Here is a 10,707-nt window from a genome sequence, read left to right as displayed (position 1 = left end):
TTCCCACACCGATAGAGAGATACGCCGTCTGCAGCAGACGGAGCTGGATCAGATAGCAGGAACTATCGGTGCTTACAGAGTCGGCGTGTCTTCCACCTTCGAGGAAGGTTGCTGCTGTCTGCAGTGATTAATGACGACCAGTGATACTCCTGAAGACCACAGCTCATCCTTTTCCCATTTTTTATTGGCTGATGAGACAGACTATGTATGTATCCTCACATCTTTTGAGATTAGTATGCTGCTTCCGTTCTGCACATACAGTTGTTTCCCTGTAAAGTGACCTTGAGAAGGAAAAAGCTCGATAAATAGAAGTATGGCACTCTAGATTTGAGACACAGAGGTTTTGGAGAAACTAGAAATGTATGCCTTTCCTTCATCAGGAAACCCTTCTATGGTCTTGTAACTCAGAATGTGTTATTAGAACAGTCATAAAGAGGTCTCATCCCTCCAATACTAAATAAAAGTCTCATTAGGAATTCTCTAAACGGCGTCGTCTTTAAGGTTCTGCTCCTAATCATTCTGTTTTCTGACATTAAAACAGATTTGAACAAATTGTTTGCCTGTTTCTGTAATATTTAATAGTGCTGGGCCGATCAATCCAAAATATCCATAGTAACAACCTCAAGTTGGTTATCGGTATCAGATCAATACTGATAACCGATAGGTATCAGATTGATACTGATACCAACTTGAGATCGATTCTTTTGATATTTTGGTATTATGTCGTATTCGATACCAAACATATCGATAGTATCGATCCCAAGTTTGTTATCGGTATCAGATAGACACAGATGCTAAAATATCGATAGCATTGATCTCAAATTGGTATCGATATCAGATCGAAATATCAAAAGTGTCAATCTTAGGTTTGTATCGGTATCTGATCGAAACTGACCCACAGATATTGATATTTCTGCATCAGCTGAGTCACTCCCTGTGAGATCTAAGCAGCAAAATTTGAGTAAACTTTCCATTAAATACCTCGCAACCTCAGTGCCGACAGAGATATATATATTTTTTTGTAGGGCAGAGAAGTTGGTTAGTCAGAGACAAAGTTCACTAAAACTAAAAGATGTTGACATGATGCTGCTCCTGAACAAAAAACTCACAAATTATTCATATTTGCATAAATGTCAATTGAAATATTTAAATTCTGAGTTATTTTTTACAAGTTACCTTTTACCTTTTTTATTGTTATATTTAAAGACTAAAAATGTTACAAATTATTTATATTTTGATTTATTTTTTTATCATAGTTCTTTATATTTATTGACTGTTTAGCATTCACTTCTTCACTTTTAATTTAATTTCAATGAGTTTATATTTTAATAAACAATTTTCAATTTAATTGACAATATTGTCCTATTTCTGTTTTATGTTTATCAAGTAATTAAAAAAGGGAAACAATTAAAAACAATTGAGATTTTGAGGTTCATTCACTGAAAAATATCAATATTTGCATCGATTGTTGCAATATTATCCAGTATTGAATCGGTATCGAATCGATACCCAAATACTCAGTATCACTGATATTTCACCAATCAGATAAAAAATTGACTTTATGTTGTGTCCTTTTTTCTTCTGGAAAACAATTAGGATACATATAGTCTATATTTTTATTTTTGCCCAGAAAAAATATGTTTCCTTATGAAAACGATGACAATCTTAATGAATGTTAAAATGTTTTTCTACCTAATTATTTAAATTGTGCTAATGAAATTACAAATAAAACGGTACTTCTCATTGATCAAAGTTAACAGATTTAAACAAAAAATAACCAATTATGGATCTATTTTGAGTAGAACTCAATGAATAAACATTGAGAATATCAAAAAAATTAAACCTAACAGTAATATTTGTCTTTAAATTAAAGGATCTGAGAAGTTTTTCTGTGAAAATACATTGACTGTATTCTTGTAATTTTAATCCTTTTTTTTAAAAAAAAAGTAAAATCTGACAATTAAATACACCAGCTCTTACACACAAAGCTTCTCTGTAAGAAAGAAACTTCTCCCCCTTTATTTCCCATCAGACTGTGGGGGTAATTAGTGCTCATCAGTGCATGTATGATCAGCAAAAACCGCCTCCTAACAAAGCACACGTGCCAGCAGCGTTCAATCTGCCTTTCAACATTCATTCACTGTAAATTAAAAAAAAATTCTCTCATGTATTCCAAATCAGCAATTATTAATACAAATGCGCAGTATTAAAACCGTTATCTGACGAGTCTTTAAGGAGAAGTCTGGGTAAACTCCGTGGTTATATAACCAAAGTGTCAGCTAAATTGAACAGATTGAGTCGTAATTTTCCTTGAAATTAATGTAGGTGAGTTGGAAGCAAAATGCAATTAAAATGTAAAATACAATTTGAAGGGTGTGTTGAGCTGATTAAAACAGGTTTGTCGCATATAAATTTGGGCAGACTTACCTCTGGTGTGACATCTCGGGGGGCGAAGCCGGTGCCTCCAGTGGTGAGAATGAGGTTGAGCTCCTTTTCATCGCACCAGTCCACTAGTGTCTCCTGTTGACAAGTATCCACATAAAAAGAAAAGAGTGCTATAAAAAGGAGGGTGAATTAAGTATAAAAGGAAAATAGAAACAAGAATATGTGCACTGTATGTATATAAATATATATTTTTTTTACAATAAGTCACACTTTTTAGCATAGATTTGGTAGGATATATACATATATATGTGATTTTAAAAAATAATAAATAGCAACATCTGCTAGAGAGAACTGTAGATGTGTGTATCAATATTTTCTACTGTCAGCAATGCAAAAAAAAAAAAGAAAAAAAAATCCAAAGACGATGAAGAATTAAGTGGATTCAGTGATTTAAAGTCACCTTATGACAATTTTTTGTTTAAAATACGTTCCCAGTCCTGTTTTAATTATGATTATGAAGTTTTTAACCAAAATCCCACAACCTAAATATCCTAAAAAGCCATTTTTCATGTTGATCTAAAGCCTCTGTTTCCAAAATCTCCTCTGAGGGGGCGTGGCTTTTAGAGCTGAGCAGCCCCGCCCCTGATCCTCCCTGTTTGATTATGATAGCTCTGTAACTCTGTGTGAACTAGACACACTAGTCGGAACAGATGAGAGGTTTAGTACATGTGCAGCATAGCAATAAAACAAAAAAAAATTATTTACTTAGAACTAGCATAAAAGACACATTGAGTATAACTTTAAGATTAGGTAATTCTATCAAAAAGTTAGCTATTTTAGCTCAGTTTTTCCTTTTTGAATGCTTGTGTGGAACTCATTGTTTCTAGATTTTGACATCTTAAATTTAATTTTACTGTTGTGACGTAAAGAAGGCTCATTAATTCAAACAGAGTCTGTCTGAGACAGTTTGATTGACAGCGATTTAAAAGGAGAAATACTCGGAAATGCAAAAACAAAACGATTTGTTCTCTTTCATACAAAAAATGCCACACATACATGTTAAATACTCAAAAAACATGATTTTCATCAAACTTTAAATTGATATAAAGACTTTAGTGAACTTGCTAGCATCTTTATACTATCGTTATCTGAATTATTGCTCATATGTTGCACTAATATATTAAATTCCTGCTGTTTTTTTATGAAACTGAATATGCACCAATGAGTTACGGTAGACTGTGCTCATATTCAGTCTTTCATTTCTATCTGTTCTGTAATAATTATTTGCCTTTCAAGATGAAATGTCCTGTATTTTGTTAAATAAGTGCGACTTATTTATCATTTTTTCTTCTTTATTTTGTAACTTTTGGCTGCTACTCCAGATGGACACGGTATACAAATGTCATGATGTTTGAAATGCTTTATTTAGGAGCCTTACATGTCTTTAAAATCTCAAATACATATACAATACTTTGAAAAAACACAGGTATACATCTGAACAAACATAATATGATTACCTTAATTTCATCAATTTCATCTGGAACTATCTTGTAGGCTGTGATCATGCCCCCCAATCTGAGAAAAGAAGAAGAAGTCATTAGATCACAATAACAGAGACAAGATGTGTAATTGATGTCTGCAGTACACGGGACAGTAAATGTTCAATTTGCCTTGCATCTTCTCGAACATCTATTGACTTGCAGACCTCATGAGGGAGCTCAAATAGGTCAGGCAAGGAGCTGGAGACATAATCAGAAAAACTGCACATCTTTTGTACAGGATTAGTTAAAAACCACAGTAATGGGGACCTAAAATGTGTATATATGGACACAATCTCAAGCACTTTTAACAAACTTGATAGCATGCTTAAATACAAGAGGGGCTATAAAGTTTATGATGGCAAAATCGAGTTACAGGATGAACAATGAATAGAAAAAATTGAAAAAAAGGGTAAAGAGTGATAAAATAAAGAACTAATAAAATCAAAGTGTCCTTGAACACATATTTTTCAAAGGATTTTGGAGGAAGTTCCCTTTGCTGCTGCTGTATCTGAACATCAAGCTATGGTGACCTCCTGTGGCCAAGAAGAGAATGACATTAGCCTAAAAAATGGCTCAAGGTGAAGTCTTAGAAAATGCATCCCTTATGTAACTATTCTTTTTTTTTTCTCAAAGAATGCTATTTTTGTGAGTTTACCGCATCGTGTCTCCTCTCCAAGCCACTTAAGCACTATGATACCCTCCATCAGACAAATGCTCATAAACTGTGAAACCCTTCACTGTCTTCTGGTTTACCTTCAAGGGGACACGGGGCTCACAGAGGATCACAAAAGACACGCAAACTTGAAGAGAGTCGTCTAGCACAATGTGTGCTTCTTCTTTAAGGAACACTGCACATGTAATCAGAACATCCACTAACTTGTGCACACACAAATTTGTTCAGCTATCTTTGTGAGGACATGCCATTTAATGTCGTTCATTTTTTAAAGCCAGACTTTAACAATCACAAGTTTATATTTTACCAAATATAAGTGTAATTTATAGCTCCCCATAATCTAGAAATTATCTTTAATGTTAGAGTTGTTGTTCAACCCTAAAAGGGTCAGGTGTCCCCGAAAAGGTAGGTAATTATACTGGTCCCCACAAGATAATCAAAGCGAGTACGCATTCACACCTTCCAGTCGGATATTTCTATAAAATGAGGGATTTGCTTTGTGAATGTGCTTTAAAGAATGGGAATTTTTGGCATCTTTGTTTATGTCAGTGTGTTTACATATTCATGTATGTGCCCTCGTCCATGCGTGTGTTTGTGAGTCTGTGTTACACCTCAGGAGAGTAAAGGAGCTGTCAGGACAAATCACCTCTCACGCACTCCTGGGGTTTTATGCCTCTCAGTTTTCAGCCCAAATGAAAATATGCTCAACACAAATAACCAGGGTTCCTTCCCACCGTTTCCAAGGCAACCCCTCACTGTGTGAGCTTGTGCGTGCCACAGAATGTTGTAGTTAGTTTTATTCTTTAGTCTCCTGTTGGAAATTGTTCATTCTAAAGCATGTTGAGATGCATGATGGGGCACGTTCTTCTTTTTTTTATTTAATTTTTTTTTTTTTATTGCGTGGGGGAAAAAAACAGAATTTTAGGTCACAGAAAATTGTTTAAAGGTACTAGTATTCCTTAAATTTACCAAAAACTTTCTATAGCAACGTCCTTTAGACAGACATGACCATGGAGATACAAAATTAGGTATTACTTTAACCCAACATTTCATGATTGGATAGTCCCCAACTGGTTTAACGTCACAATATTTTTACGGACCAGTCTGTAGAAATTCGCCTCTGTGTTGAGGGCGGAACTGTCGCCGTGGACCAAGCCCACTCCCGTTTCCCATCATCAATCTATTTACACACTCTTGCACTAGGTTGCAACCCTTTACAACCCCAACATAACATGGTCTACTGATTGTATCATCTAAGCCACTTCTACAAACTTTTTCAAACTCGATTTTTTAGGCTTTTCCGGATTCATAATGATTTCAAAAAAGAAATACTCAGAAATGCATCTTATGCTTAATATTAGTAATCCTTTTGCTATCTTAGGTATGTTGACGTTGGGAGTGGGGTCATCTGGACCCCACAAGACGGCACACTGAACTATTTTTGTTTATTTATTGTCTACATTTGTCATGGGATGGATAACACATCAATGAAAGGCTTGGGTCATCTGGACCCCATGAGATACCACAAGATATTTATATATACTCCATCATCACAAAAATGCCAATATGCTAAAAACATCTAAAGTAATATTTTAGTTTAAGTTAGTCTTTGAGTGTTTTCTCCCTAACAAAAATAGTCACTAAAACTGATGTTTTCTAAATGTAAAAATAAACGTTAATCCATTGTTTGAGCAACTTTAATAGCAATATCTTTGTAGCATTAGTTAGTCGGTTGCTGAATGGTATGCATTTTGAATGAAGACTTCTGGTTTTTGTCTTTTATTTTTTTTTCTTTGAAGTCAAAGGCTATTCTTCTGCTTCCTCATTGACTTTTTTTCTATGAAAATAAAGTCTGTAAATATTTTTGCTTTTTGCTAACTTTGCAAAAAAAGAAAAAAAAAATAGAAAGTTTATTTTTATAGAAAAAAAAGCCAGTAAGGAAACAGAAAAAGATCTGCGGTGGTTAGCCCTGGCCCCCGTCAAGTTCTGGCTGGGGGACCTGAAACAGAACCAACAACTAGGGACCTTTCTGTATGGAGTTTGCATGTTCTCCCCGCGCATGTGATGCTTTTCTCCGGGGACTTTGGCTTCCTCCCACTGTCCAAAACCATACTTGATAGGTTAATTGATGACTCTAAATTGTCCCTACATGTGAATGGGTGTAAGATTGAGGCCCTGCGACAGACTGGTGACCTGTCCAGGTTATATCTTGCCTTCGCCCATCAGTAGCCGGGGGAGGCTCCGGCACCCCCGTAACCGGAAGGGACAAAGCGGCTAAAGAAAATGAATGAATGCTAACTTTGCTAGCTTGAGAGTTCTGCACTTCCTCTTTAGAACAGTAGCTAATCTATTTTTGATCTGATATTGGGTTGAGAATCCAGCAGTTTTCCAAAATATATTTCCCTTCAGAATCAGATTATGGCTAAAATGGAAAGAATGTAGGTCATGTTCTTTTTGTCAGTGGCCCGTGGTTTGGGGACCTCTGATCTAGGTGATCAACTCACATCAATGCACAAGAGGGTTTAACATAAGAGTATTTCTGGATTTTAGAGTTCTCTACAGATGCTGAATAGAAATCACAGCAAAAATATTTGTGAGCATGATGGAAGGAAGCCTGTTAATCTCAAAAACCCATCAGGGTCTCCTTCTACTCTCAAAGGTTGTGACATATAAAGCTTATTTTTTTGAACAAGAGGATAAAAGTCCTCATTGTCGAGTGAAGGATTTTCGCTTGAGGTGTGGACAAACACTAATGCAGGTGAATGAATGAATTGAAGCAGGAATAGTGGGGCAGACAGAGAAAACTGTGGGGATGGAGTTTTGGCCTGAAAGCTTGGATGTCTCGGCCAAATCTTTCTATGAATAAAAGACGAGCGCGGAGAGGACAGTAAAGAGGGGCAAGACAGAATAAGAAAGAGAGGCAGAGGGTGAAAAGAGTAAGAAAAATAGAGATAGACTGTCAGGGGCACCTTTAACAAGATAGAGGAAGGTGTATGTGTGCCGGAGCCAGCTGCAAACCCCACTGGTTGTGGGACACTTCCAAGATGAGACCCATCTGCCAGGATTATTTCATTAATAATAGAAGCTTTTTGTAGGAAGCACTCAATCTTACTCCGTCTTTCACTTGTTCTTTTACACTCAGTCTATCCAGGGAGGAGACAAGAGCCTTGGCTACCTCCACACTCCCAGTTGTTGCCCATTAGAGCAGAGTTGTAAGTTCATCCATATGTAGGAAAGCTCTCAAGGGGTCACCTCTCAACATGTTAGCTGATAGAGTGAAAGATAGCGGAAAAGGAGGAATAGAGTAGCTCTCTTATTCAAACCCCTTCTGTATTGAGAGCACTGAGTGCTCAGCAAAAGTTTTCTTCCACCATTCTTCTCACAAAACAGCACAAACACAACCCAAGGACACAAACGCAGTAGAAAATCGGCCACATAAAAATCCAGGAGATGTATCTCGAAATGTTGAGGATTTTTTGTGTAGTTCTTTTACACCTATGATAACTAAACTGCTCACAAAAAAGGGGATTATTAGGGTATTGATATAGAGTCAAAATGTAAAACTAATGTATAGTACTACGAAAAGAAGTCCAGTGCAACAATTGAAACATTAAAAAAAATGTGTGTATGGCGAATATTTCGTATATCTTTAAACATGTCCCAAAAATCATTTTCCATGACCAGGGTTTGGGCTGCCGAGGCACTCGCCTTCGACTGCCACCCAAATTCACTTATAGTCACGAGCCGGGTCCCGATTGTCAGGACTACAAGCGACTGAAATGAGCCTTCTCCGGAGGGTGGCTGGGTACTTCCACAGAGATAGTGTGAGAAGCTCGGTCACCCGGAGAGAGCTCGGGATAGAGCTACTTCCCCTTAGTAATGAGCGGAGTCAGTTGAGGTGGATCAGGCTTCTGGACCCTTCCCTGGGGAGGTGTTCAAGGAATGTCCCATTGGGGAGAGGCCCAGGACACACTGGAGAGACCATGTCTCTCGACTGGCCTGGGAACACCCCCCAGAGGAGCTGGAGGAAGTGGCCGGGCAGAGGGAAGTCTGAGCAACCTTACTTAGACTACTGCCCCTGCTGTCCAAGATGAGCGGAAGAAGATGGATGAATATCTTTAAATAACTTTCTGGTCAAATCAGAAAACTAAGCACAGATTATCAAATTCAATCTCTACTGTAACTACAAACCATAAACTGGAACTCTTCAACTGTATTACAGAAAGTGCTTCAACAACATTGCAAAAAAAACGAAAGAACCTTTCTTCTGTCTAAAAGTTTTTATCCTCCACAAGAAACTTGAAAGGGAACTCTCTAGAAGCTCTTAAGCTACGTTTCTATTGCCCTCTGGAACGCATGTTCAAGTGTCCACTTCTAATAAAAAGTCTTCAGATGTCTATAAAAGTCTATGAATGTACATTTTGGGCTTCCACGTTCAAAACACTTGCATTCATGCGTAGCTACACAAGTTTCTATGATCGTTTTAAGGCTCTATGTCAAAGTCAAGGCCCAGGGGCCGGATCCGGCCCTTGGTGTAAGTATATCCGGCCCTCCAGATCATTTTATATCATTAATATTAATGGTTATCTTATATAATTGTGAGAGAATTATATATTTAATGGAAAGCAAAACCTTTTGAGATTTTTAAGTTTAAATTTTTTTAATATAAAATGACATACAAGTAAAGAAATTTGTAAGTTATTTTGTTTTAGCATTTACTTAACGTATAATTTTGACTGAATATATTAATATTTAGAGCAAAAGATTAAAGTTGATATATTGTGGAATATTATTCCTGTCTGTTTTTATTCATAATAATGTTTAATAAATGGTGTTTTTAAAGTTTAAAAGTTTTTTTTTTAAGTGTTCAATAAATGTTTATCCTGTTTGGGCCCCTGTGTTGTTGAGTTTGACACCCCTCCGTCTATGTACTAAACGTTGAACTCATGGTGAAAGAGTCATTTGAGCATCTACATGTTTTTAGACCAATCTAAACAAACCCAAAAATAGAATCTAAAATGTGTATTTATGCTTTAAAATGTCACATTTCAGGACAATAAAGCGACCTATCTTACATTTCTCACACAACATAGTGATCCTGTTTAAGCCTAAATGTGTAAATGTGCCTTTAAAAAATACAAACTGTTCAGCCTTCTCTAGTATGAAGACATCTTCCAAATAAAAAAGGAAGAAAAAAAATTAATTCTATTGTTCATGATTAACAGGGATCAAGCTCATATTTATTTTAGCATCACGACAGCTCCATTTAGCAACTCATTTCTCTAACTTTAGCAGTGATGACTTCATGCATTTCACAACTGTTGGTTTCGATATAAATAGGAAATTCATGGCACACTTCCCACTACTGTCACTGATGTTCTGCCAAGGAGATAAACCTCTGAAACGTCTGTGTTTCTGTCCTGAAGAGAGCTCCGAGCAGCATGAACTATTTCTAAGACTTTTAACCGCATATTTGGCGGTTTAAGGAACACATCAATCAACTATTATAATAATTAAATAAAAAGCTACAGACATGTAAACGTACAGGAGTAGACAAGTATTATGTTAAAAATAAAGGAACGAATGCAGGTTTTTGACCAGTTTGTCAAAAATTTGCCTAATTGATGTTAATTAAGCCCCACCTATTGATTAAACGTCTTTTTCTGATGTGAAGCGTGTAACGTGGATCACTTAAACAATGACTTTTAATCATTCAGATTCTTCTAAGCAAATGTTAATCATGGTTAATTAAGAGATGACAGATAGTGACAGAGGTCACAGTTTGTGTACACTGTTGTGTACCAGATTGGACAATGAATCAAGAGTGGAATATGTTTCATTTGGTTTATTGCTCTAACTGCTTGTATTAATGTTAGGGCATGCATTGTTCAGCTGGAACAGAAACCAGCAGAAATCTGTTTGTTTCAACTCATTCAGGCAAAAAGAGAAGAATATTCAACTGCAAAAGGGACATACACGGATTCCTGGTGTGTCTTAGACGAAGAATCACCGCTCAAAACTAAGTAAGGAAAGACAAAACTTAATGTATGAAAGTCTGTATAATCCTATTCTCATTATTTAAAGCCTTAGTCACGTGTATTCATAGAG

The 10,707-nt window shown here is 36.4% G+C and overlaps 1 protein-coding gene across 10 annotated transcripts in view; it reads right to left on the bottom strand.

Annotated features, from left to right (window-relative positions):
• Nucleotides 1–10,707, bottom strand: part of gphnb (gephyrin b) — a 110,951-nt gene that overhangs the window by 51,254 nt on the left and 48,990 nt on the right. For 7 of the 10 annotated variants that reach the window (XM_036210386.1, XM_036210387.1, XM_036210389.1 and 4 more), the window contains exons 3-5: nucleotides 4,056–4,124; nucleotides 3,903–3,960; nucleotides 2,428–2,520 (exon numbers count right to left, since the gene is read on the bottom strand). In XM_036210386.1, the coding sequence (XP_036066279.1) occupies nucleotides 2,428–2,520; nucleotides 3,903–3,960; nucleotides 4,056–4,124 (220 nt within the window). The remainder of the gene's footprint in view (nucleotides 1–2,427; nucleotides 2,521–3,902; nucleotides 3,961–4,055; nucleotides 4,125–10,707) is intronic. The other 3 variants (XM_024290775.2, XM_024290776.2, XM_024290777.2) reach the window with 1 other exon arrangement.

This window comes from Oryzias melastigma, linkage group LG24 (genome assembly GCF_002922805.2).
Source record: "Oryzias melastigma strain HK-1 linkage group LG24, ASM292280v2, whole genome shotgun sequence".
NCBI classification, from domain to species: domain Eukaryota; kingdom Metazoa; phylum Chordata; class Actinopteri; order Beloniformes; family Adrianichthyidae; genus Oryzias; species Oryzias melastigma.
The sequence above is the reverse complement of the archived record's forward strand: the minus strand, read 5'-3'. Positions and strand labels throughout refer to the sequence as shown.